Raw genomic sequence first — 27,815 nt, forward strand, 5'->3', positions numbered from 1 at the left:
TTATATTCTTCACTTTTCTGTACGTTTCAAAAATTCCATAAAGAAATCCAATTTTTTAAAGTAAGTAGTCCCAAAGGAACATACACACAACACAGGAAGAATGAGCTATAAACAAAGTGTAAGCAAATGAGGAAGCTAGGGATTCCTGAGGATAAATATCTGTACCAATTTGGGGAGTTAATTGGCGCAGGAAATGGGAGGTTAAGCCTTTGCAAAGCGAGCTGGTCCACTGTAAGATGCCTGTGTTAAGCCAGAACCTTCAAAGGTGCTGTATATCCTGGCAAGGGGAGGGCTTTAAATACGTTTTTTCTGGACTGCCAGAAAGGGAGACTATGGGCTCTCCAGGGGTTCCGGGTGGGCAGGGGAAAGTTAATAATGGCCACAATAATAATGAAGATGATTGTCAGCCCTGAGGATTTGTAACCACATGGGGCTAGGGTTCAAGTTTACACTCCATACATTCGACAGTGAAACTAGGGAATGTAAGCGGTCACAGGTTGGTAGCATCTCTGACATGCAGCTCAAATAAACAAAAATCCCTCCTAGAGAAAAGCAGCCAGGAATCAGACTGCTCAGGATTCCCACAGATTAATTTCAATCAAAAATGAAATCACAATCAAGTTACTAAACATCTGAGAAACAAGTCAGTATGAGCAAGAATAAGTAGAAAGGAGCAAGAATAAGTAGAAAGAATAAGTAGAGTGAGATACTTCCTCCACCCCCAAGGACTTCAGATGTTGAAATTATCCCACACAGATTCTAAAATAAATATGCATTAAATATTTTTAAAAGAAGGATTTTCAAATGAGCAAGGGATGAGACTACCAAAAATGGCCAGGCATTTGACCTCAGAAGTTTGTGGGATCTTGGGAAGAGCTGCTTGACCCCTGTACTTTTGACACTTCCATTCCGGTGGGAGAAACAGATTTATTTACATAATCAAAATACACTGGAGGTAAAAGTGCCTACAGAACCCAGAGAAACAATGTGAGCGAGAGCAGCGGGCAGGGAGAACACAGGCTGTATCTGAAGAGGGCAGCCTCTGCTCAGCCCTGGCAGATTGTTGCAGATTATATGCAGGAGCAGAGCCCAAGCATTGCCAGATTTCCACCTTCTAGTTTCAAAAAAAAAGATTGTAAAGTAAATTAAAATGGTGTGTGCATGTCGGCCACTGTGGTGGGCAGCTGCAGCTCCTGACACCCAATGTGGATTCACCTGTTTTCTAAAATATTATAGTGTTATGATTCCCCTTTGGGGACCACCCCCTTTCTCAGCCTCAGCCCAGTTTCTCATTCTCTTCCTGGTAGAGTACTGACTTCGTCTCTGGCTGCAGGGATGGGCATTGACTCAAGCTTGGCCAATCAAATCATAGCAGTCCCCTGGGCTGTAGTAATTGCCTTAGAATGGGCCTGTGAGCCAATCCTTTGGGGGAATCTTAAGAAAAATACACTCACTCTTCCCCTTGAGATTCAAAGCTGAGAAGATATAAGGGCTGGAGCTATGGCAGCCTTTCTGTGACCATTATACAGAGATCCTGCCTAAGGTTGGATCCACATGGTCAAAAAGCTTTGCTGAGAGCTAGAGAGAGACCAAAGCCCAAGGACACCAGTTGGGCTCTGTAGACTTTTCATTTATGGTAACCAGTGAATTTGCTTTCATGCCAAAGCCAGTTTGAATTGGGTTCTCCGACACTCCACAGAAAGAGGCTCTATCCCTCCAGCAACTAATTAAAAGTCTTTTAACACACAGTAAAAGCAAAACAGACATGAGGGCTGACCAAGGGCCTTCGGTCTGCAGCCTCAGCACCTGGCCTTTCCCTCTGTACCACCGTGCGCAGCCTCTTACTACCCACCGTCTAGCTCCTGCGCCCGCCGCCCCTGCCCCCGGGTTCTTCTCTCCCCTCCCTGCCTCTTGAGATCCTACCCCTCCTTCAAGACTCAAGTCAAATGCTTCCTTTTTCCTAGAGCCTTTCCTGACCCCCCAAGCCCCACTCTAGGCAGGGGAATGTCCCTCCGTCTCCAACCTCAGGCCCCTCTGAGCCCCCGGGGAGCCCCCTCGACCCTTCTGCTCAGGATCCTAAGTACCCAGGACGTTCCCGCCTCCCTCGCTTCTTGACAGCGGTCCAAATTCAGACGCAGATTAGGAGGGGTGATCTTGGAGACTTAAGTTTCAAAAAACAATCAGTTCTCAGGAGAGGTCGGAAAACATGGTGAAAGATGAGGATTTGGGCGAGGGATCGGAAAGAAAAGGACAGTTGTTCTGGAGAAAAGAGAGAGTCTATGTTGAGTGCAGTGAGGAAGGAGGAAAAACTGGACATATTTAGACGAAACGAAATGATTCAGAGGAAACCTAAGAAGACCTGTCTAGAGAGGCGGGCGGCTGATCTGCTCGGAAGGGAAGATAAAAGGCGTGTGACGGGAACGACCTGAAACAAGAACGAAATGCTGCAAATAGGGGCAACTGTTGAAAGGAGAAAGGAATGCAGGTGGCAGTGAGATGCCACAAAGCCTCCGGAAAACAAGGGAGGTGACCAGGGATGAGGTCATCGCGAACAGGACAAACGAGGAGATTTGTTGTTGAGTGAGAGCAGCTTTCTCAAAAGGCAGGGATCACGTCTGCTCGCCGCTGATAGACACTCGGGGCCACCAAGGCCTTCTGGAATTTGCTGTTCGACACACAGGCACAGGGAAGGGCCCCAGGAGGGCAGGCAGCTGCTAGATGTGCGGAAAGAGCCACTGCGAGTCCAAGGTCAAGGTGGGCAAGGCTGTCAGCTTGGGAGCCGCCCTGGGCAAATGCTCTCTCTTCTCACTTCCTGAACCCCGTCAAGCATCCCAGCCCCGTGCACAGCTGCCATGCCTCCTCCCCCGCGACCAGCCGTGTCTTTGTATGATAAGACAACTAAGCCAGCCCACCCCGGCTGCAGAAGCTCTTAACCTTGCTGGGGAGAAATCTGGTTGTGGCTCTGGGTCCTCTTCCAGAAAAACGACACGTGGGCGCAGACGCATCACATTTTCCTCCCAAATTCAGTGGTTCCCACCCTCCCTGAGGCCCATCTCTAGGTCTCCTTGGACAACAGTTCCTAAACTCATTCATTTCATAAAAAAAAAAAAATTTATCCAGGCGTGGTGGCGCACGCCTGTCGTCCCAGGGGCTGGGGAGGCCAAGGCGGGGAGATCGCTTGAGCCCAGGAGTGCAAAGCCAGCCTGGGGTAACATAGCAAGACCCCCATCTCTAAAATAAATAAATTTTTACTGAGTGCCGACTACATGTCAGGTACTGCTCTGAGCACCAGCGATGCTTGGACGAGAAAGGGACTGCCCCACGCAGAGCATCGTTTCTGTTTCAGCCCTCCAGCAATCAGGAAGTCTGGGGGTGCGGCCAAGGGGTTTGGCGATTCGGACATGGGGCCATGTTTGGGACCCTACTGTCCCAAGGAACCTCAGGTCAAAACTCCCTCTGTAAGGAGAGAGGGGACAATAGTATTTAAAAACATGTGCTCTGACTGGAGTGTTTATACGCTGCTGGGAGGTATAGACTGGTACCAGCACTTTGGAAAAATGTTTGGCAGAACCTTCCAAAGCTGGACATACACATACTCTGTGACCCAGCAATGGTACTCCTGGGTGTCTGGGTATCCGACAGAACTGTGTGTGTACATGCACCAAAAGACATAGACAATGGCCCCCAATCGTCCCTGGTGCTCACACCTCTGTGCGGTCCCCTCCCCTTGAGTCGGGGTGGAACCTGTAACCTACTTCTTTTTTTTTTTTTTTGAGACAGAGTCTCGCTTTGTTGCCAAGGCTAGAGTGAGTGCCGTGGCATCAGCCTAGCTCACAGCAACCTCAAACTCCTGGGCTCAAGCAATCCTCCTGCCTCAGCCTCCCGAGTAGCTGGGACTACAGACATGCTTCACCATGCCCGGCTAATTTTTTCTATATATGTTAGTTGGCCAATTAATTTCTTTCTATTTATAGTAGAGACGGGGTCTCGGTCTTGCTCAGGCTGGTTTCAAACTCCTGACCTTGAGCAATCCACTCACCTTGGCCTCTCAGAGTGCTAGGGTTACAGGCGTGAGCCACCACGCCCGGCCTTGTAACTTACTTCTAACCAACAGACCATGGCAAAGGTGACTGTGATCCTGTTACAGAAGATTGTAGCATCCATCTCTCTGTTGAGAGCCTGTTGACTCTCACAGGCTTTGATGAAGCAAGTCACCTTCCCGAGGGGCCCACCTGGCAGGAAACAGAGGGTGGCCTCAGCCAGTCGCCAGCAAGGAGCTGGGACCCTCCTTCTAAGACCCCTCCAGGAACTGAATCTTGCCAGTAGTGACGTGGGCTCGGAAGGGGACCCTTCTGCAGCTCGGCCTCAGGCGAGCCCTTGAGTGCAGCCTGTGAGGCCCTGAGGCCGAGGCCCCTGCTGAGCCACACCCAGACCCCTGGCTACCGAAGCTGGGAGGATACAGTGGGTTGTTCTGAGCTGCCACATTTGCGGAAACTCGTTAGGCAGGAATAGGTAACCAACACAGCCCTGCAGCGAGAAAGGACGGACCACAGCCACCTGAGACGACACGGCTGCATCTCACAAGCATAACGTCGAGCGAAAGAAACCAGCTAGAACATGGAATCAGTATGATTCTATTTACATGGGGTTCAAAAACAAACAGAACTAATCTCTGGTACCGGAAGTCAGGATAGAGGTTGCCCCTTGGGTGGGTAATGACAAGAAGGGGAAACTTCTGGGGGTCCTGGTGACGATTGGCTTCTTGACCTGGGTTCCGGTTAGGCAGCTGCATATACTCAGTAAAAATTCATCCAGTGCACACTTGGGATCTGTGCACTTTTTAATACACACGTTACCTTCAACAAAGTACAGCACTACGCACTCAACTGGAAACCACCACTTACAAGATTTCTAACTGGGTGAGTTACTTGACTTTTCTCTGCCTCAGTTCTCTCAGTTCTTCCTTCTATTAAATGAGTTGGGCTAAGAATTAAATAAAACTGTGCATGACATGGCATTCGTTACCTAGGTAGCCTTAATAAATATTAGCTGGTTTTCACACATTCATACATGTTCCTCATCACTCACAAAAAATTAGTGGAGGTTTGCTCAGATGCCCGGAAGTAGAATTTATGAAGTTGTCCAGCAGAGACAACTGTGTTACCCCACAGAGACTGCTACTAATAGTTCCCAGGTCTCCAGCGGAGGGGGTCCATCCTGTCTCTGATATCCACATCCAGGAAGGCCCCAGGACAGCCAGGCAGATGACACGGGACTGTTCAGAGATCAGGTGTGCTCTGCAGTGGGACTAAGCCTTGATGCAAATGAAAACTTCTCCAGGATGTTTGTGACTCAGGTCCAGGTCGGAGCTATCCTCCCAGAGAATCAGAGAGAAAAACAACAGACAATAATAATTACAAACATGCCTAGAGCAAGTCAGTTGTATCAGGGACTGATCTGCTGTTTCATACATATTAACCCATTTTGTCCTTTCGGTCAGGGCTGTTATTATCCCCACTTTACAGGTGAGGCAATCGAGTCTCAGACAAAGTAAAACAAACCCAGCCCGCCCCAGGCGGGACCAGCACACTTGGCAGTTTGCCAACAGAATGTACAGACTGATGCCCTGGCAAAGCACAGGGAACTCTGGGAAACTGCCTTTGAAGACTGATTTGCAAGAAAAGTGAATGCCCCGAACCAGCAATAAAGAGCCCAGGTGAGACCAGCCAGCTTGTTTTCTCATTTTCAGCTGACGTAAGGGGCGAGGACCGCTGCAGAAGGCCTGGGTCACCAGTTCCTCTCCCCACAGTTTGAAATTATTTTTATGAGTCTGTGTGTGTGTGTGTGTGTGTCTGTATATAAAAATCTGTACTCCCTAAGCTTATATGGTCAGGTTTTTAATGGGCTGGGGAGTCTCTAGTGGGCCCTCTGCTCTCTGTCATCCGTCACCCTGCGCAACGACTTGGCTATTTCCTGCTCGTGGGCTGCCTCGCTCTCACTTGTCGGAGGCCAGGGAGACTCCCCGCCTCTCCCGGCTGGGCTCGAAGCCAGCATCCATTTCATGCTGGAACGCAAGGGCAACGGCAGGGAGGAAGGGGTGGGCTCTCCCCAGTCCAGGACAGCCCAGGGAAGGTGGCAGGGGAGGATGAGATTTTATGGGGACAAAGTTCTGCAGGAAGGAAGCTCAGTGCCCAGAGTCAGCAGGAGGGTGGGTGACAGGCCTGAGCTGCCCCCACTTAGCTCACGCTCCTTTCCCTCCATGTCCTGGGCACTGCCTGGGCCTTGGGGACAGATAGGAGCTCAGCCTGCTCAGAAGTGAGGGAAAGCAGGTGGTGAGCAGGTGTCATCTTGTGGTTGTGACAGCTGTCACCCAAAGTCCCCCAGGACAAATACTATACCTCCCCTATCACACTCATCTAGATTTAAATCCTGCCAGATTCTCTAGCTGTGTGACCTGGAGCACATTCCTCCATGTCTCTGAGCCTTATTTCCCACAATACGGGCTTGGTAGCCACCCAGAGCTTAATAAAATGGATTGATGATAGGCACTGTCAAGAAGCCCAAATAATCTAGAAACATCTATTTTTTTGCTTCAGGGGCAGTATTTTTATAATACCTAGAGGGAATGTGGGAGGGAGACACAATAAATAACATAAATAAATAAAGGAAATAGTATGTTAGATGATGATAAGAATGTCTTAGTTCATTTTTCTTGCTATAAAGGAATGCCTGGGGCCAGGCAACATGGCTTACCCCTGCAATCCCAGCATTTTAGGAGGCTGAAGCAGGAGGATTGCTTGAGGCCAGGCGTTTGAGACCAGCCAGGGCAACATAGAGAGATCCTGTCTCTAAAGACAGGACATTTAAAAGGTAGCCGGGAGTAGTGGCATGAGCCTGTGGTCCCAGCTACTGAAGAGGCTGAAGCAGCAGGACTGCTTGAGCCCAGGAGTTGGAGGTCACAATGAGCTATGATTGCACCACTGCATGCCAGCCTGGGCAACAGAGAGACCTTGCCTCAAAAAGAAGGACTACCCGAGGCTGGGAAATTTATGAAAGAAAGAAGTTTACTGGGCTCACTGCAGGCTGTGCAAAATCATGGCACCAGCATCTGCTTCTGGTGGGGCTCAGGCTCCTCCACTCACGACGGAAGGTGCAGGCGGCCGGTACGTGCAGAAATCACACGGGGAGAGAGGAAGAGAGAGGAGGTGTCAGATTCAACAGCCAGCTCTCACAGGGACTGACAGAGCGAGACTCACTCGTTACCTCGAGACAGCCCCACCTTTAACACCAGGGTTCACATTTCAACATGAGATGTGGAGGGTCAAATATCCAAATCATGGCAAGTGGTTAGAGGGGGCAGAGGGACAGAGCCTTGGGGTTTCATTTTGTTCTGATGAGCTTTTGTTCTCATGGATTGTTTTTATTTGCTCTTTTCTGTTGGTTGTTAGGGTTGGTGGTTGTTTATTCCAAGGAGAGGAAACATCAAGTGCAAAGGCCCTGTGGCAGAAACACGCCTGGGAAGCTGAGCCCAGCCCTCCTTGTTCCCGTGAAGCCTTCACTCGGGCCCCACCTGTGATCACGCCCAGCACTTTATACACAGGGTCTTTCTGGCTGTAGGGAGCTAAGCCAGGTGGAACCTTCCAGGCTGAGTGAGGGCCTGAAAGGGATGTTTAGGAACAGGCTCTGGGAGAGGTCTCAGCAGTTGAACTGCATGAATCAGCGGTTTTGCCAAGCTTATTACCAATCCACATTCCTAGACTATGGTCCACACCTGCTAAATCAGAATCTCTGGAGTCTGTGCCCAGGAATCAGCATTTCTAAAAGAAATTTAGGTACGTTTGAGCATCTTTACCATATATTCCACCCCAAATCGATTGTCATCATTTCTCTATCATCTTCCTATTGACTAGGGCACAGTCTGCCATAGTTCATCTTTCTTAGAAAGATGTTTTGAGTTGTTTTGGGGTTTTTTGTTGTTGTCTTGTTTTGAAGCACCTTGTCAGCCATTTCCTGCTGGTGAAATGAGGCCCCTTCTAGGTAGAGTCAGCGGGGTTGTTCTGCTCCCGGGCAGAAGAGGTTGGCCTGAAAAAGGTGGCAGGGTGGTGGAGGAGGTTGCATTTGCACGTCTTCCTAACACACTCCATCCCCCCCCCCCCGTCCTGTGCTCACTGCACATGGGGCTTCGGGGTTTTTCTTCCTCTTATTTTTGGTTGACATGTAATAATTATACATATTTATGGGATACATGTATACAATTGTGCAATGATCAGAGTAATTAGCTCATTACCCCAAACATTTATCTTTTCTTTGTGTTGTGAACCATCAAACTCCTCTCTTCTAGCTTTTTGAAAATATACAATAAATTATATTTAACCATATTCACCCTACTGTGCTGCAGGACACAGAATTCATTCCTCCAATCTGTCTGTAATTTTGTGTCTTTTAACCAACTTGTCCCTCTCCTCCCTTCCCATTCCCCTTCCCAGCCTCTAATACCTGAAAGTCTACTCTCTCCTTCCATGAGCTCAAATTATTTTAGCTCCCACATATGCGTGAGAACATGCAGTATTTATCTTTCTGTGCCCAACTTACTATGCTTAACGTGATGTCCTCCAGGCTCAACCATGTCGCTGGGAGTGACAGGATCTCATTCTTTTTCATGGCTGAATAGTATTCTGTTGTGTATGTACCACATTTTCCTTATCCATTCCTCTGCTGATGGACACGAGGCTGACTCCGGTGTCTCAGCTTTTGTGAACAGTGCCACAATAAACACGGCCCTTTGCTACACTGATTTGGGCAGGGGGTTACTTAAGGACAGTGACACATCCAGGTCGATTCTGGGGCCACAGACTGTCACTTACAGGGCCTTGGGATGTTTGCAGAGGTAAAGTGGACAAAAGAATGAACACGTGTCCGTTTTAACAGGGAAGGGCAGAGGCAGTAGGATTGCAGGTTTGGAAATATCCCTCCCCCAGCACATGGAGGAAATCCTCATTCCTACAAAATTGTCCACTCCACTCCCTCCCTTCCAGCCCCATCCCCCGCCCAGCGGTGGCGGTCCCCCCTGCCTACTCTGCTTTCTGGTCTGTTCCCAGAAAGGACTGGAGATGTGGGTGAGGCAGGGGGAACTGACCTCCAAGCTTCCCCCAGTCCAGCTCCGTCCACCTCACCCCTGCCCGGCCCGCCCGCCTCCCCGCACCGGCTCGGAGCCCAGAGCCGGGGCAACAGAAAGGATTCCCGAGTCCAATCCCCGGTCTGGGCCGCTCCCGTGACCGCCGAGCCTCGGTTTCCCCAGCTCTGACGCCGGGTGGGCCGCTCCCGCGACCGCCGAGCCTCGGTTTCCCCAGCTGCGACGCCGGGTGGGCGAGCCCCGCGACCGCCGAGCCTCGGTTTCCCCAGCTGCGACGCCGGGTGGGCCGCTCCCGCGACCGCCGAGCCTCGGTTTCCCCAGCTGCGACGCCGGGTGGGCCGCTCCCGCGACCGCCGAGCCTCGGTTTCCCCAGCTGCGACGCCTGGTGGGCGAGCCCCGGCGGCACCCGCAGGCGACTGCGCCCGTGGGAGCCGCCCGCGCCCCGCCGCCGCGCAGGCCACGCCCCTCACCGCGGGCCGGGCGCGGCGTTGCCATGGCGACGCGCGTACACAGCCGGGCGGGCGCGCGGGGTGCGGGCCGCGGGCTGGAGACTCCGCGGGAGCGCGGCCGGGCGGCCTAGCCGGGGACCTGGCCCCGCGCCTCCCGAGCGGGCGGGGCTCTCGGCCGAGGGCGGAGCGGGGGCTTCCTCCTCCCGCCAGGTGAGTGCGGCGCGGGGCCGGGCGGGCCGGGACGGGGCTGCGGGCGGAGGAGGGTGCTCCCTCGGCCCCTCCTCTCCGACCCAGGCTCGGGGCGGGAACCAACACCCGGGGGCTGCCCGGACACCGACCCCTCCTGCCTCAGTGCAGCCCCCGCCCCGCCCCGCCCCGGAGGGGGCCCGCCTGGGCCTTAGGCCCCACCTGGGCACCTGCCTCCTCTCTCGGATGCCCCGTGGGGCACAGCTGGGGTCAGGAGGGCGCCCCTGCTGCCCACCCAGTGGTCGGAGAGACCCCCTTACCTGACCTCTAACCTCTCCCCTCTCGCGTATGACCTTGAGGAACTTCTACAGGTCCCAGGACACTTGAGACCTTGTAGTCCTCAGTAGAAATTGTGCTTTGGAGGCTCAGTTCTCAGCCATCTGTGGTCAGGGGTGCGTGCAAGTAATGGAAGCTCTCTTGTTCTTTACTACGCTGGGTGCTCTATGGCGTTGAGAACTAATTTACAGGGTTTAGCACACACGTTCACATCGTTTTCCAGTGTTTTCAGGCAAGCAGGTGACTGCACAGGGCAAGATTAAGGTGGAGCAATAGCAAATACACTTTAAGTTTTTTGAAATGTCACATGGGATAAATACTGAAGGGAAAAATGAAAAGTAGTCATCAAGGATTCTTAGGCTGCAAGGGCTTACTTTAAGGCGTCCTTTTGTACTTTCATTCATTCAGCAAGTATTTACTGAGCGCCTTCTAGCTGTCAGGCTGGGAGCTAGAGGCGGAGTCATGAACAAAACTGTCAGGACCTGCCAAGGGTCTGAGATTTTACCCTACTTGCAAGCTTGTAACAAGTTAGCCTGCCCCTGCTTAAGGGATTCTGGGAGAAGACTAGAGACTCTGAGGTCAGAGACAAAGGACTTTGTTATACACAGCACCATTTGCACGGGTTCCCCTTGCCCTGCAAGCCCCTCAGGTGATGCAGAACAGCCCAGGTGGAAGCTATGCACACAGTGAGTCTGTGTCCCAGCCAAGAAACCCCAAGCTCAGGAAACCTCAGTCTTTTAAAGGGACTGTTAGCAAACCTGCCCAACCTTTACTCTGGAAAGAGACATTATCTTTTTCATAAACTCATCTGCCCTCTGCCCTGGAGGGGGACACTACTGGCTATCCTCCCAGGATGTTTGCCCTCAAATGTCCTTGGAAAGATTGCCTGTAAAAAAATAAAATAAAATAAATCTGTCTTTGCTTTGAAGATGGGTACAAACATAAGAAACCCATGGAGCGTTGTCTTTTAGCAAAATTAACACGATCCCAGCTGTCTTGGAACAGATATTGTAGTGAAAGGGAAACAAACAGCAAACAACACATCACTAAATAAAGGAACAAGAAAATGGCAGAGAACAGTAAGTCCAAGGAAGGAACCACAGCCATGACATATGCAAGCTAGACAGTGAAGTGACTGGAAGATGCCTTTAGGCACGATGGTCAGGTGCTTACCACAAGGGGACGCCTGAGCAGAGAGAAGGCACCAGCCGTGGGAACATCTGGGAGAAGAGCTAAAAAACAAATTAGCAAATCATTCGAGTTTGGGAATTTACTCTGGTGGCATTTCCTGTGGTTTCCCCACAGAAGAGACATTTCTCGCAAGTTCATTTTAGATTAATTAGGCTTGAATGTGGTGCTTGATGATGTTGTCCTCTGCAGTTGAAGATTAATAACTCAGGCAATTTAATGGCAACAGGGCATGGTTCTTTCGGAAAAGGAAATGTCTTTCCCCCTCTATTAGTGACAGTGAACTTAACAATAAAATTTATTTCTCATGATATGAAAGTGTCAATATTTGTGGGAGTGGAGGGGCTTCCCATAGACTTTAGAGTTTACAAACAAACTGTCTGGCTTATTCTATTTCTCATACCCTCAGGTAGGGTCCTTTCTTCCTTTCAGAGGAGAGAATCCTTGTTTCAAGGACTTTTTGTTATTGCATGTCCCAAGTGTAAGCAAACAGTGCAACCCCTTCCCCCACCCACCCCTGCCTCACTCAGCAGCAGTAGAGATGGGAAAAGTTGAGCTGTCTGAGGATTGTACACTAGCTAGTGACATACAAAGGCTCAGAGTCCCCTCCCTGCCATTACTGCTGGGTGACCTTCACCCCTCTGAGTCTCAGTTTCTTCATCTGTAAAGTAGGGACAATAATGATACCTGCCTTACAACAAGGTTGTTCTGACAATGAAAAGAGTCATCATGTATTCAAGGATAAGTGCCTGGCACTTATTAGGGACTCAGTTGATGATGATGATAGAGATAATGATGAGAGGCAGAACCGGCCCCGAGGGTCTATACTGTCACACTGTCACAACTAGATGATTTTTGCTTTTATCCATAGTCCAATACCTGTGCATTTCAGTGGCTTTTCAGCTGAAAGGATAAGGATTGTTGTTCTTTGAGATGGCATTGGGAGGGAGGCTGTCACACCGTGTACTTGCACATCTCAAATTAGAATTAGAATTCAAGCATCAAGATGAATTATTGTCAACATTTTAGAATTTTCTGAAGTCACTGAAGTGTTGGTTTTGAAAAGTATGTATAGAACTCTTTTTGAAATGCATCAAAATATAAAATGGATTGGTGAATGGATAGATGGATAGGTATGTGAGAAAGCAAATGTAGCAAAATGGCAATTGTAGAATCTACGTGGTGGGTATATGGGCGTTCACCACCCACTTCTTTAAACTTTCCTGTATGTTTGACATTTTCATAGTAAAAGGTTGGGGGAATATGTGCAGGGTCCTGATTACATTACCAAGCTATAATCTTGGTACTTTGTGTTTAGAAATCATCCTTTTTTTTTCTAACTAAACATATAAAGAACTGCAGTGATTTAAAAAGCAAGTGTCATCTAGTGCCTGCTTCTTCAATGCCTGCCTCTTTAGAAAGCTCTAAAGAAGCTTAGGGTTCCTTGGATTACAGTTTGAGAAGCCAAGGTTAACAACAGTAATAGAAGTTGTGTAAATGAGTGTTCAGTGTGTGTCGGGCACCATTCTAGATCCTTCACATGCATCATTATATTTAATTCTCACAAAACCCATTTTATGGAAGAGGAAACTGAGGCACAGAGAATAAGTAACTCATCCAAGGTCACAGAGCCAGTAAGCGGTGGGTTAGGAATATTGAAATTGAACACTTGATATGTCAGGTAACTAACCTCAAACTAAGCTGAATGGAAGGTGGAGAGCAATTATCAGTGAGATTCAGATTTGCTGTTGGCTGTTTTAGCTTTTGTTTGTTTGTGCCCTGAATTATTTAAGAAATGTCCTCTGTTTGATTATCGGAACCCAGCTCTTCTATGCTAGATATCACTGTTAGAACAGATAGTCTCAAAACATGCAGAATTGCCATTGTGATCATTAAGTCATCTATGCACTCCTACCTCCGCTGATTTCTCCCTTTAGACATGACTGTCTGGTGTATTTCATTCATTCTAAGTGTGATGTTGCTGAATACTTAGAGGACTGTACTTTTCTAACAAAATTCTTTCTGAAAACCTTATGTAGGGAAAACAGAGAGAATGAAAGCCTATCTAAAGAGCGCAGATGGCTTTTTTGTCCTAAATAAAAGCACTACAATTGGGAGGCATGAAGATTCTGACCTTGTTTTACAGGTAAGAGCTCTTCCCCCCCTGTTCCCCACCTGTCTCCAGCCCCCACCCCCCAGCAGTCCTTGGTGTTATGTGGGCTCCACTCTCTCTGCAAACACAACAGCCGCATCTCTCCTGCATGTGCTACCCATAACCAGTTGCTCAGTGTGCCGTGTTTCCCTGGTGTAAGTAGTGAAGCTGAGCACAGTGCAGAATGTGCTGTGCCCTCTGTCCCTTGCAGAACACATCTGATGGGGTGGTTTGGGAGGTGGGCACAGGGCCGGTGCTTGGACCTGCACCTGCTCTGGGCTAGGCCACTCTCGCTTCCAAAGCCCCTTGGGACGGTTGTGGCCCCCTGGAGCCCCAGGAGCCCACAGAGCTCCAAGCAGTAAATCAGGCTGTGCCCTGGGCTTAGCCTCTGCCTTCTTTCATCTCATTTCATTCTCTGAATTAGCTGTGGTTGGGTCCAAAGCCTCAGCTCAGTGACAGCCAAGGAAGTTGGAAGAAAGAAGAAAGAATAGTAACAGTGGCTTTGGGCCTTTTTATATTTTAAAGGGGGTTAAAATATTGAAATGGAAAGAGAAATGCAGTGGAATTTCTTTATCACTATGCAAAGCATGTTTCTTTCAGACAATAGACTTCTTAAACTCTTTATTTGGAAATTATTCCCTTCACCCAGTTTCCCCCAATGGTTACGTATTATGTGACTATAACAATATTGAAACCAGGAGATTTTGACATTGGTACAGTATGTGTAATTCTGTGTCATTTTAGCACATATGCAGATTCATGCTGAGCAATTGATATACAGAACTATTCCATCATCAAAGATCCCCCCTGAGATACCCGTTTATAGCCATACTACCTCTTCCACCTACATCTTTCACCCCTGGCAAGCACTAATCTGTTCTCTGTCTCTGTAATTGTGTCATTTTAAGAATGTTATATAAATGAAATTATACAATGTGTGACTTTTCTTTTTTGAGACAAGTTCTTGCTCTTTTGCCCAACCTACAGTGCAGTGGTATCGTCATAGCTCACTGCAACCTCAAACTCCTGGGCTCAAGCGACCCTCTTGCCCCAACCTCCCAAATAGCTCGGACTATAGGCGTGCACCACCACGCCTGGCTAATTTTTCTGTTTTTTGTAGAGACAGAGTCTCACTATGTTGTTTAAGCCGGTCTTGAACTCCTGGACTCAAGCAATCCTCCTACCTTGGCCTCCCAAAGTGCTGGGATTACAGGAGTGAGCCACTGTGCTCGGCAGAGTGACTTTTTTTAAGACTGAGGTTTTTGTTCTGTTTGGTGTCATGTCTATGAACAGTTCACCAAGTTCTTGATCCTGAAGATTTTCTTCTAAAAGTTTTATAGTTTTACGTTTTATATTTAAATCTATGAACGATTTGGAGTTAATTTTTGTATATAATGTGAGGTTTAGGCCAAGGTTCATTTTTTTTGGCTATGGATAGCCAGTTGCTGCAGCACCATTTCTGGAAAAGCTTGTCCTTTCTCCATTGAATTGCTTTTGCATTTTTGTCAAAAATCATTGGGCTACACTTGTGTGGGGGCTAGTTTTGAGTTCTCTGTTATATTCCAGTGATCTATGCGTCTCTCCCTCCTCCAGTATGATGCGATCTTGACTGCTATAGCTATATATGTCTTAAATCAGATAAAGTGATGCCTCCCATTTTATCATTCTTTTTCAAAGTTGTCTCATCTATTCGAGTTCCTTTGCCTTTCCATGTAAGTTTTAGAATAAATCTGTCTTTATCTACAAAATGTCTTGCTGGGATTTTGATAGAAAGTGTATTTAAACCCAATACCAATATGGGAAGAATTGATATTTTATTGTGCTATGTTCCAATCTGTGAATATGGCGTGTTTCTCCACTGCTCTAGGGTCTTCTTTGATTTCCTTCATGAGTGTTTTTGTAGCTTTAAGCATACAACTCCTACACATGTTTTGTTAGATTTACACTCAAGTGTTTCTCTTTTTTTTGTTAGCTATGGTAAATAGTAGTATACTTTTAGGTTCAGTATATACCTGTTCATTGCCAGTATACAGAAATACAATTGATTTTTTTTTAATTTTTATTTTTATTTGCTTATCAAAGTAATGGATACTCAAATACAATTGATTTTTTTGTATGCTTAGGGGCTATCTGGCAACTGTAACTGAATTTTCTAGAAGGTTTTCTGTAGATTTCTTGTGATGTTATATGTAAATAACCATGTCATCTGCAAATAAGACCAGTTTTATTTTTCCCTTTTTGACCTGTATGCCTTTAATTTCCTTTTCTTGCAATATTGTCTTGGCTAGGACTTCCAGTTGTCTGTTGAATAAGAGTGGTGGGTGCAGTGTAAATCTTCATTATTTGCTTTGTTTCTGATTTCAGGAGGAAGCATTCAGTCTTTCACCGTTAAATATGATGTTAACTATGAGGTTTTTGTAGATGTTCTTTATTGACGTAAGAAAGTTCCCCCTCTATTTCTAGTTTTCTGAGGGTGTTTGTCCTAAACTCTACAGATTTAAGAATAACTGAACGTACCTCCACTTGAGACGCTCATCCACAATGTAGTCTCCCTACAAGGACAAAAACCACAAACCGTTCAGTGCACAAAGTGGGAAAAACACAGAAAAAGAATTGCAATTTCTTCTGTATCACAATAAGAGACAGACTTTAGGTTGTTTTACTTCCTGTATGGCCAAGGCAGAGACAAGGATCTCTGTTTGAAACTGATTAAGATATTAAAAAGCCATAGTAGTTTTTAAAAGCACAGGCTTTAGAGATAGACAGACCTGGATTTGAATCTCTTTAGGCCATTTTCTGGCTGTGTGACTTCAAGAAAATTGCTTAATCACTCTGAGCTCATTTTCCCTGTCTGTGAACCCCTAACCTCCCCATGGTGGTTGTGGGGATGAAATGAGAAAAGTGCATAGAAAGTGCCGGCACAGGGTGCTAAGTATAGGACACCACGGTCATACTATGGTCTTGTGCAGTGGCGACTGAGAACTCTCAGGGGTACGCAGGGCTGAGATGGGTACCCACCGACATTAACAGACTGCTTGGAAAAGGGAACTGAAGAGGGAAATTATTATATAGTCGTAAGTTGAGTCACATTTATTGTATAAAAATAATTGACTGCTTACTGCTCCTTGGCCTTAGTTTAAAAAGTAAGTCACCACCATCAGCAACAGTCACATTGATTTATGAAGGAATCAGCTGCATTTCCAGGAGCATGAGCTTGTGCTGGCTCCCTAGAGAACAGATGAAACGTGAATTGCCAAATGCCTCGTGAATAAACTTTTAATGGGTTTTTATATCTTCTCTTCGACAAACCCTCCTCCCAAAGCTTAAATCGATTTGGGAGAGGAGATCTGCTTTAAGAAGGGATATGGGGACTCAGGTCTGTTGTGTAGAAATGAAACCTACAGGCATGTCAGTGCTTTTTAGTTTTGTAAGATATGACGAGATGGAAAGTGCCCGTCTGCCGCCTTGGTTGGGCTCTCTGATTGCCCAAAGAATCGTGCTTGATCAGCTGCAGGCCACACTGAGTAATAATTCAACAATCAATGTATCATTCGTGTTATTTGTTACACTACAAGTTATTCCACTAAATAAAGCTTGGGAATCTAAAAAAAAAAATCAGCCTTGAAATGACCCAGCTCTCACACTTAGCAAATAAAAAAGGATTGTTTGTTTACCTGGATAAATCCTAAAGAACAGGTAGCCTTGCTGCTAAAGGTTTATACTCATTTGCAAGGCTGACATATTATTTTGATTGTTGATGTTATATTTTGAAACCATTTACCTTTTCTGATAATGGAAGGTAGTTGCATGCTTACTGTTTTTTGAAAACTGGGAGAAAGCAGCATATAGGGAAGAAAATAAGAGTCACTTTGTAATCATATGACTCAGGGCACAGTCAATATTGATATTTGCAGGGTTTTGCCCTCCGGACTTTTTTCTGCATCCTGTAAGGAGTTTGGTTCCTTGATGGCAATAGGAAGCCTTTATTTTGAAGTTATACCCTTCACCTAGTTTCCCCCACTGGTTAGAAACCCGTTTTTGCTGTTGTTATCACTCATTCATTCTGCAAATATTTACCTGGAGCCCCAGCATAAGAGGCAAGCTTGGGAATACAGCGATGGCTGGAATCACACATGGCCCCTGCAATCAGGAAGCTTCAAGGAGAGAGAGACATGGGCCGAAGGATCCCGCAGAAGTGGAATAGTTACATGCCAACATTGCGGTACTAAAGGAACAGCATGTGCAAAGGCCCTGGGGTAGAGGAGCTTCTAGTGAGCCTGATAAACTGAAAGAAAACCAGTGTGTGCAAAAGTCACAGTGGGAAAGGGGAGAGCTAAGAGGCAGGCAGGACTGCTTCCTGCCACCATAAGGACTTCAGTCTTTATCTGAAGAGTGACGGGAAGAAGGCACTGCAGGATTTCCAGCAAGCGGGAGCCTGCACTTTGAAATGGCCGCTCTGGCCTCCTGCAGACTGGAAGTCAGGAGTGCCTTTTAGACTCTCCCCGTGCCCAGCCGCTGGCTGCGCTCATTTCAGAGCTAGGCCGTGTGGATTCGGATCCCTATGGTGTGACGTGGCTTGTGAACCATCATTTTCATAGTTGGATGTGGCCGTTATTTAAATGCTGATAAGAAGGGGGCTCAATTCATCCAAAATGAAGACACGTTGCAAGCCAGTGGTGGTTAGATGTTTCAGGGGCATTAGTGTGCTCGTTAAACAGGAAGGCCTAGCTGTTCTGGCGCGGCGGGTCTGGGTGGGCCCAGGATCTGCCCGTTTCTCTGCTCCCCAGGTTCAGGCTCCGCGTGGGGGAGTCCCCACGGAGATGCTCCGGTGCCACACTTTGAGAGCCCTGCCCGCATGCCCTCCCTCCCTGCTCCGTCTCCAGGGCACCTTCCCTTCCAATGTAGAGGGAGCCCCTCCTGCTTGTTTTTGTTTTTATTTTTGTTTTCCTCTTTGTCTACTATATCCATAAACTTTGTTTGAGGAAAAGAAGCAAAGGTTAGGGAGGAGAGAGCTGAGCCCTGCCCAGCGCCTCGCCCGCCCCGCACCGGGCAGGTTTCAGGACTCCCTGTGCACCTGAGCCCAGTGCCGGCTGGGAGGGCGGAGATGAAGGAGAAAAGCAAAGGACACAACCGCAGGGGGAGGGAGGCCATGCTGGTGCTGCTGCGCCTCCACCCTTCGTGGCCAGAGTCCTGCTACCTGGTTCCTTTCCCGCCGGGGGACGTGGCTGTAGCACGCATCAGCCCCTTCCCATGTGACATCAGAGGGTCAGGGCGCAAGACTGAGGGAGCAAACACACCAGGACCCATCCAGCCCAGCGAGTCTCATCGCTCTGCCTGGCACCTGCCACTTCTGGGCTGCCTGTAATAAAAGAGCCATCGGAGCCCACGTCATTATCTTTTTATTATCATCAAACAGTGCTGCACTGATTGCCTTTTACTTCCGTGTTTCCCGGACACGGCCACGTGCTGTGTCAAAGGGCGGCTGCGTCTGTGGCTCCGATGGTGGCGCCACGTTGCCCTGCAGCGAGGGCTCACAGGGCTGGTGTCCACCGGCAGTGGGTGCGCCCCTCCCCGGCAGAGCGCCATTCCCACCTGTTCCATCTTTGCTCAGCTAACAGGCGAAATATGGTGTCCATGTCATTTTAACTAGCATTTCTCTTAGGAGTGAATCCCTCCGTTTTGGGAGAGGTGACAGGTGGGGCTGGATAAAGATGTTTACCAGCCACCTCGGGCCTGCGACAAAATCCACCGCAGGCGTGGGGCAAGTCCCGTTGTCTGCCCTTCCGTCTGCCTCAGTTGTGCTCGCACACTCAGCCCTGGGGGTGTGCTCTGGGTGGTGGCGTTTGTCCTCCAGCAGGTGGCGCCCTCCTTCAAAGACACAGAAAGTTCCTTTCCTGCCAGAAGGATGGTGGCTGCCAGGCACAGGGGAGAGGGGAGCAGGAGTTATTCTTTAATGCGTACAGAGTTTCCGTTTCGCAAAATGAAAAGAGTTCTGTGGGTGGATTGTGGTCATGGTTGCACAACAATGTGCACTTAATGCTACTGAACTGTGCACTTAAAAATGGAAGTGTTAGATTTTATGTTAATGTGTATTTTACCGCAATAAAAATAAGATTATGATCTAGCCTTTTTCTCTGAACTTTGCATCTCTTTGAATTTGGCTGTTGTAGGTACAGACAAGTTGAATCATGCAGTGTTTGTCTTTTTGTGACTGGCTTATCTCACAGAGCATAATGTCCTGAAGGTTCATCCGCACGGTGGCATTGTGTCAGCATTGCCTTCCTTTTCTGTCCCCTTCATTTTTAAGGCTGAGTAGCATTCCATTAAGTGGACAGACCACGTTTTGTCTATCCATTCATCTGTTGATGGACCCTGGGTTGCTTCTACCTTTTGGCTGTTGCAAATAATGCTGCTATGAAAATGGTTGTATAAATACCTCTTCAAGACCCTGCTTTCAATTCTTAGGATGCGTACCCAGAAATGCAATTGCCAGATGATATATATGGTCATTCTATTTTTAATTTTTTGAGGAAGCGCCATTTTGTTTTCCACAGTGGCTGTACCGTTTTATCTGCCCAGCAACAGTGCACAACGGTTCCAATTTCTCCACATCCTCACCAACACTTGTTATTTTGGGTTTTTTTTTTCCCTTTCTTTCTTATAGTAGTTATCCTAATGGGTGTGAGGTGGAAGATTGTAATGTTTTGACGAGCACAGATAATACAAACAGTTACGGCTCCCCTGCGTAGACTAATTACTAGGTATCTCTCGTGATCTTATCTGAGTGATCTGCGTACATACATGCTGCGTGTGTATTATTGGATTGCACCCTCAGAACAGCCGTATGGGGTGGGAACTGCTATTGTCATCATTATCCTCATGTAAAGATGTGCACTTGTGGCTCAGGAGTTTTAAGTAGCTCCCCCCAAATCACACAGCTAGTCGGGGATGGTGGGGCTGGCTCAAAGCTTCTAGGGAAAGATGCTTCATGATTTGAGTGTAAATTTGGCTTTGAGGAACATCCAAAAATCTCAATGTCTGAAGTTTCTTGTGAGTTAATTGAGATAATAAGGCAGTGACTAACCGAGGGAGATTCCAGAGTTTGGAACCCTAAATGAGGTTAATCTGCAGGACAACGCGCTGGATTTTTTTGTGATTCTCACTGATACGACACGCCGAGGCGGCGCCCTCTGGTGTGCAATTTGGGTAAAGAGGAAATGTTGACCCAGGCTGCTCCGTGTTCTGGGAAGAGGCACACCAGGGCTGCAGCGGGGGACCCTCAAGGATCCTGTCTGGGCCGTCGGGGACAGCTCCTCAGGCTTGAGCGTCTCTCTAAAGAGAAGCCTGGGACTTGCCAGGCGGAGCAGGCAGGAAAGGGCACTCCAGGCATAAGAAACGGCGTGTGCAAAGGCCCGGAGGCGCGTGCGAGCCACCCGGCATGGCATGACAACAGCTGACGGCACTGGCGCCAGCGTGAGGAGAGGCCCCGAGGGCCAGGCCAGGTGTCGGACGTTTAACTTGTTTGGCAGATGGAACCTCCTCCTCAGACGGCTTTTCATCTGGGGAGGAATCGATTGTCGTTTTGAGGGCGCAGGCAGACCAGGTGGGCGCAGAACCGCAGAGCGGCTCTGGAACAGGGCGGTCAAGGGCGTGGACTGGGCACGGGACCCCTGCTCCGGTCCCGGCTCTGCCCGCTGAGCTGTGGGGTCGCAGGCGAGTTACCCCGCCGTGCTGGGCAGCAGCCTCTGTGTGCGTGCCACGGGACCCTGCAGTAACTGTGTCACGAGACTGAATCATCGCAAAGCGCTCAGGGCAGTGCCTGCCACGTGGTATATATCACAGTGGATTTTGGTTATTGTATTCGTTTTTCTATTTAAAACAACATACATTTATTATCTCACAGGTTCGTGGGTCAGAAGTCTGGGTAGACTCAGCCGATTCCCTGCCCTTGGTCACTTGAGGCCAAAATCAAGGTTTTGGTCACCCGGGCTCTTCTCTCGAGGTTTCGGGGGCTGCCTATAGGCCCACTGGCGGACTTCAGTTCTGTGCAGTTACGGGGCTGAGGCCCCCACTTCTTGCTGGCCCTTCTCAGCTTCAGTCCTTTGCTTCTAAGGGTTCCTGCGATTGGATCAGCCCCGCCTGGATAATCCAGGACAATCCCCCTGTGTTAATGTCACTGATTAGTAATCTTTATTATATCTGCACGATCCCTTTTGCCATATAATGTAGCATGTTTGAAGGTTCTAGGATCCGGACGTGGACCTATTTGAGGGACCATCCTGCCGGCCCCAGTTACTGTCACCTCTTGCTGGGACCCTGCCGTGGGGGTAGGTGGTGTTGTGGGACGGCCGGGAGAGCTTTGGCGGTGTGGAGATATGGCAGATGAGCTGGCAGGGCAGCGCTATCACTACCATCTCCTGCACGCCGACTTTGTGCCAGGCACTGTTGTTTGCACTTCCCTGTGTCTTGACTCATTTAATCATCCTGACGACCCTAGAGGCAGGGCCTGTCATTTCCCCCCTTTTACAGATGGGGAAGTTGCAGCACAGGCAGACTAGGCAGCCCGCCCGAGGTCACACAGGGAGAACGAGGGGGGCCGGGGCTCATGCTCAGGCAGTCTGGGGCCGTGTGGGGACAAGGAGCTTCAGGAAAAGAGGGCGTCCAGGTGGGTGTAGAGCACGGGCACTCGCTACCCGGCCACGAGTGCCTGACGAGGGGCCCACGCGGCGCTCACCGTCTCAGCGCAGCGTCCTCCCCACGCCCAGTGTGCCGGGCATGTCGCAGAATCTCCACCACGTGGGACTCGCGGATCTCCCCTCCCTGTCAGGGTTGAGGCTGGGGGCGCTCAGAGCCACCCGTGAAGGGCTGGCCTGCTCCTCAGGACTCCGGGGACGCTGGGTGAGCTCGCGCTGGCAGGAGGGACGCGGCCGGGCTTCCTCCTTCCCTTCGCTCCCAGCCTCGCCCACTCACCGGAGCCCCGGCCCTTTCTGTGCATCCTGATTCTTTCGGAAACCCCAGTCTTTACTCCTTCTGCATTGCATCCCTTTCCTAAGGCAGCGACGCATGGGGGTCGGGGGCGGATGGCCAAGGACCAAAAAGTAAAAAGAAATATGATTAAATACAAACATGCGCCTGTAGCCCCAGCTCCTCGGGAGGCTGAGGCAGGAGGATCACGTGAGTCCAGGAGTTCAAGGCTGCAGTGCGCTGTGATCGTGCTTATGAATAGCCACTGCATTCCAGCCTGAGCAACATAGCAAGACCCCCATCTCTAAAATAAAAATACGTACCTGTGCATGCACACACACACCTGCTAATTTCAAAAATGTTATCCAGCCATATTGAAAATTTTGCCAAACTGTCTTTCGTCAATCCTGTAAGGTACAGCAGCTTATCAAACTCATTTTTGCAGCATAGGAAGCAGCCTCAGAGAGGCAACGAAATTGCCCCAGGCTGCACAGTGGGAAAGTGGCAGAGATGGGACTTGAACTTAAGGCTTTCTAACTCCAGAGCCCATCCTTTGGCTCATAATTGTGAGCATTTTCACATCTGTTATATGTGCCAAAATATTCTTCCAAGTGCTTTTATAGGTATGTTCTCGTTTATTCTTCACCGCAAACTCCTAAGGGCTGTTCTGTTGTTATCCCCATTTACAGATGAGGAAACTGAGGTTCAACAGGTCCCTTGCCCAAGGTCAGATTGTTAGGAAGTAGGAGAGCCGGACTCAGGCGCCCACCTTGAAAGTGGTCTGACGACCACAATGCTCTCCTGCCTTCCTGCCACCTTAGCCACCAGGCCACACGCCTGCCTCTGACGACAAGTCCACGTGCCACCGAGAGACCAGGCCAGGGAGGCTGAGAACCCCCAGGAGGCCGCCGGTGACTGTTGTGAGGGCTGGTGGAGGAAGACCCGGAGGGCAGCGGGTTGAGGACTCGGGACAGGAATGCTCCCGGAGCAGTCTGACGTTAGAGGAAAGGACCGGGGGAGGGCAGGCATGTTCAGGAGGGGAGACGGCGGCGAGCAGGTGCCTAGGGAGGGTGGAAGTCGCGGTGGTCCTGGTGGGACGGAGGATGGTGATGTGCAGGGAGCGCCAGGGTGGGAGGGATGAGGCATGATGGCACGGAGCCCTGGTGGCTGAGGGAAGGGGGCGTGAAGGTCATACTGGGAGCTTCCATGCTGGGAAGTCCGGGTGATGGCTGGGAGCAGAGGCCACACTCAAAGGGTGCAGAGTGACCAAGGTGAGTTTAATAAGGGGACTCTTGCAGGGGACACAGGATTTAGAGAAACCGCAAGCAATCGAGCAGCGCCCAGAGGCAGCGGGAGTGAGGAGCTCCCAGGCCTGAGGGGGACAGTTCCTGGAACCCGGAGAGCTAGAGGGCTGGAGGAGAGAGCTGGCAGGAGCTATGGCTTCTGGTGGAGTCCCAGCCAGCCCATGGTGACCCCACGGTGGGGGAGCTGGGGTATAAATGTCCCAGCAGTCTCCCTCCTCCCTGCCCCAGTCCCTGATCTCTCTGGGCCAAACCCAACCAGACACCAGAAGGCAAGGAGCTGGTGGGGAGGGGCACCCAGAGGGGACAGGGAGGAAGAGGGAGGATCAGGAAGACAATGGCGGGCAGGGGAGGAGAAGACAGAGGAGGTCACCAGCGACTCGGAAGGAGAAGCCCAGGACTTGGTGGCTGGGAGCCCATGGGATGGGGGCAGCCCGTCCAGACTGGACCAGGCTCAAGATCCGCAGGGTGAGGCGCTGGGAAGTGGGGCTGAGATGGGCTGGAAGGAGCTGGCAAGATTGAGCAGGGACCCTGAGCAGGGACCCAGCTGGGGAAGGGAGGAGGGGAGGTTATGTCAGAGAGTGGACTTCCCAGTTCCAGAGGATGCGAGGTGGAAAACCGGCTGGGCTCCGAAGGAAGGTTCCAGATATGTTTTGAGCCTGGCAGCGGCCTTGCAACCCAACCAGCCTCTCGGGGAGGCTTCCTGGAAGCACAGTGCTCCGTAGAGAGGACGTTTGTTGTTAGTGGAGGTTTTAAAGTCTCAGTGTTTCATAGGCTCACCGTTTACGTTAATAACATATTTAAACACCAGAGGCTTTTAAAAAAATGCATTTGTCTTCTATATTCAGTTCCATCCCCTCCTCTCTCATTACGAAATCACTCTACTTGAAAAAGCATAGGATACAAGTCAAGGATCCAGATTTTAGATTGGGTTCAAGTCCTGATATTTTCAGGTGCTGGCATCTTGACTTTGGGTGAGTCACTTCACCTTTTCAAAAAAAAATTCTGGTAAAATACACATAATATAAAATGTACCATCTTAGCCATTTTTAAGTATGCAGTTCAGTAATGTTAAGTATATTCACATTGTTGCGCAACCAATTTGCAGAACTTTCCCATCTCGCAAAACTGAAACTCCATACCCCACTCCTCCTGCCCCGGGCCATGGCAACCCCCACTCCACTTTCTGTTCCTCTGCTTTCCACTACTCTAGGTACCTCACATAAGTGGAATCACGCTCTGCATTTTATGGGTGCTTTATTGCACTTAGCATAATGTTCTCAGGGTTCATCCATGTTGTAGCAACTATTAGATTTCCCTTCCTTTTTAAACCGGAACCTATTCCATTGTATGTATGTATTAATAGTACATTTTGTGTACCCATTCATTTGTTGATGGACACTTGGGTTGCTTCCACTTTGGGGCTATTGTAAATAATGCTGCTATGGACATGGGTGTACAAATATCTCTTTGAGGCCCTGTTTGCTGTTCTTTTGAATTATACCCAGAAGTAGAATTGCTGGATCACATGATAATTCTATTATATTTTTAATTTTTTGAGGAACCACCATATTATTTTCCATAGTGTCTGCACCGTTTTCCATTCCCAACAAGAATACACAAGGATTCTAATTTCTCTACTTCCTTGCCAACACTTATTATCTGGTTTTGGGATTTTTTTTTTTTTTTTAAATAGCAGCCATCCTAATAATGGGTGTGAGTATTTCATTGTGGTTTTGATTTGCATTTCCCTGATGATTGTGATGTTGAGCATCTTGTCCTATCTTGTATATCTTCTTAGGAGAAATACCTATTCAAGTCTTTTGCATATTTTAATAAGATTGTTTATTTTTGTTGTTGCTGAGCTGTAGGAGTTCTTTATATTATTGATAATAACTCTTTTTCAGATGCATGATTTATAAATATTTTCTCCCATTCCATAGATGAGTTTTCACTGCATTGGTTGTGTCGTTTGATGCATGGAAGTTTTCATTTTGATGTAGTCCAGTTTATCTAATTTTACTTTTGTTGCCTGTGCTTTTGGAGTCATACCTAAGAAATCATTGCCAAGTCCAATGTCATGAAGCTTTTCCCCTGTGTTTTCCTTCAGGAGTTTTATAGCACTTACGTTTGGATACTCAATCCATTTGGACTAATTTTTGTTTATGATGTAAAGTAGGGGCCCCATTTCATTCTTTTACAGGTGGATATCCAGTTTTCCCAGCATTGTTTGTTGAAGACTGTCCTTTCTCCCCTGCATGGTCTTGACACCCTTGTCAAAAATCAAGGGACCGTATGTGCAAAGGTTTACTTCTGGGCTTTGTATTCTATGTCACTGTTCTATCTGTCTGGTGTAAATACTAGTACTACACTGTTTTGACTATTTTAGCTTTTTCATAACTTTTAAAACCATGAAGTATGAAACCTCCAACTTTGTTCTTCTTTTTCAAGATTGTTTTGGCTATTCTGGGTCCCTTTGAGATGAATTTTAGGATGAATTTCTTTTTATTTCTGAAAAAGAGATGCCATTGGGATTTTAAGAAGGATTGCATTAAATCCCTGTTAGGTCACTTTGGGTAGTATTGACATTCTAAAAATATTAAGTCTTCCAGTCTGTGAGAATGGGATGTCTTGCCATTTATTTGTGTCTTCGTTACTTTCTTCTAGCAGCATTTTAAAGTTTTCAATGTACAAGTCTTTTGCATCCTTGGTTAAGTTTATTCCTAATATTTTATTCTTTTTGATACTACTGTAAGTGGAATTGTTCTCATAATTTACTTTTTGGATTGTTCATTATTAGTATATGGAAATGCCACTGATTTTTTTATGCTGATTTTGTATCCTGCAACTTTACTGAATTCATTTATTAATACTAACAAGTTTTTTTGTGTGGAATCTTTAGGGCTTTCTACATATATTAATAAAATCATGTTGTCTGAGAACAGAGATGACTTTACTTCTGGAATTTTTTTTTGAGATGGGGTCTCACTCTGTCACCCAGTCTGGAGTGTAATGGTGCCATCATACCTCAGTACAGCCTCAACCTCCTGAGCTCAAGCAATCCTACCTCAGCCTCGCAAAGTGCTGGGATTACAGGTGGCCCTACTTCTGGAATATTGTAAATGGCTTTTTTTTTTCTTGCCTACTTGCTCTGGCTAGGACTTCCAGTACTACCTAGACAAAAGTAGTAAGGGTAGTCGTCTTTGCCTTGTTCCTGGTTTTAGAGGAAATGCTTTTAGTCTTTTACCACCAAGTATGATATTAGCTGTTGGCTTTCATATACAGCCTTTATTATGTTGGGATAGTTTTCTTCTATTCCTAGTTTGTTGAGTGTTTTTTCATGAAAGAGTGTTAAATTTTAGGCCGGGTGTGGTGGCTCATGCCTGTAATCCTAGCACTCTGGGAGGCTGAGGCAGGTGGATTGCTCAAGGTCAGGAGTTCGAAACCAGCCTGAGAGAGACCCAGCCTCTACTAAAAAATAGAAAGAAACTAATTGACCAACTAAAAATATATATACAAAAAATAGGCCAGGCATGGTGGCGCATGCCTATAGTCCCAGCTACTCGGGAGGCTGAGGCAGGAGGATTGCTTGAGCCCAGGAGTTTGAGGTTGCTGTGAGCTAGGCTGACACCATGGCACTCACTCTAGCCTGGACAACAAAGTGAGACTCTGTCTCAAAAAAAAAAAAAAAAAAAAAGAGTGTTAAATTTTGTCAAATGATTTTTCTCCATCAATTGAAATGATCATGTGTTTTTTTCCCCCTTTCATCCTGTTAATGTGGTGTATTACATTGATTGATTTTCATATGTTGAACCATTCTTACGTTCCAGGAATAAATCCGACTTGGTCATGGTGTATAATCCTTTTAATGAGCTGTTGAATTGTTTGCTAATATTTTGTTGAAGATTTTTGCATCAATATTCGTTAGGGATATATATCGGTCTGCAGTTTTCTCGTAATGTCTTTGTCTGGTTTTAGCGTCAGGGTAATGCTGCTCTCTCACTTCACCGTTTGAGTCTCAGCTTCTTCACCTGTAATATTGGGGCGATAATAGAACTCCCCGTACGGGGCTACTGTGCAGATTAAATGAGGGAATGAACACAGCG

The 27,815-nt window shown here is 48.1% G+C and overlaps 1 protein-coding gene across 6 annotated transcripts in view; it reads left to right on the top strand.

Moving 5' to 3' along the window:
• The first annotated feature begins 9,629 nt into the window (after positions 1 to 9,629).
• Positions 9,630 to 27,815, top strand: part of FHAD1 (forkhead associated phosphopeptide binding domain 1) — a 119,075-nt gene continuing 100,889 nt past the window's right edge. For all 6 annotated transcript variants that reach the window (XM_020281623.2, XM_020281617.2, XM_075994253.1 and 3 more), the window contains exons 1-2: positions 9,630 to 9,792; positions 13,332 to 13,438. In XM_020281623.2, the coding sequence (XP_020137212.2) occupies positions 13,346 to 13,438 (93 nt within the window). In that variant the 5' untranslated portion in view covers positions 9,630 to 9,792; positions 13,332 to 13,345. The remainder of the gene's footprint in view (positions 9,793 to 13,331; positions 13,439 to 27,815) is intronic.

Source organism: Microcebus murinus, chromosome 2 (genome assembly GCF_040939455.1).
Source record: "Microcebus murinus isolate Inina chromosome 2, M.murinus_Inina_mat1.0, whole genome shotgun sequence".
NCBI classification, from domain to species: Eukaryota; Metazoa; Chordata; class Mammalia; order Primates; family Cheirogaleidae; genus Microcebus; species Microcebus murinus.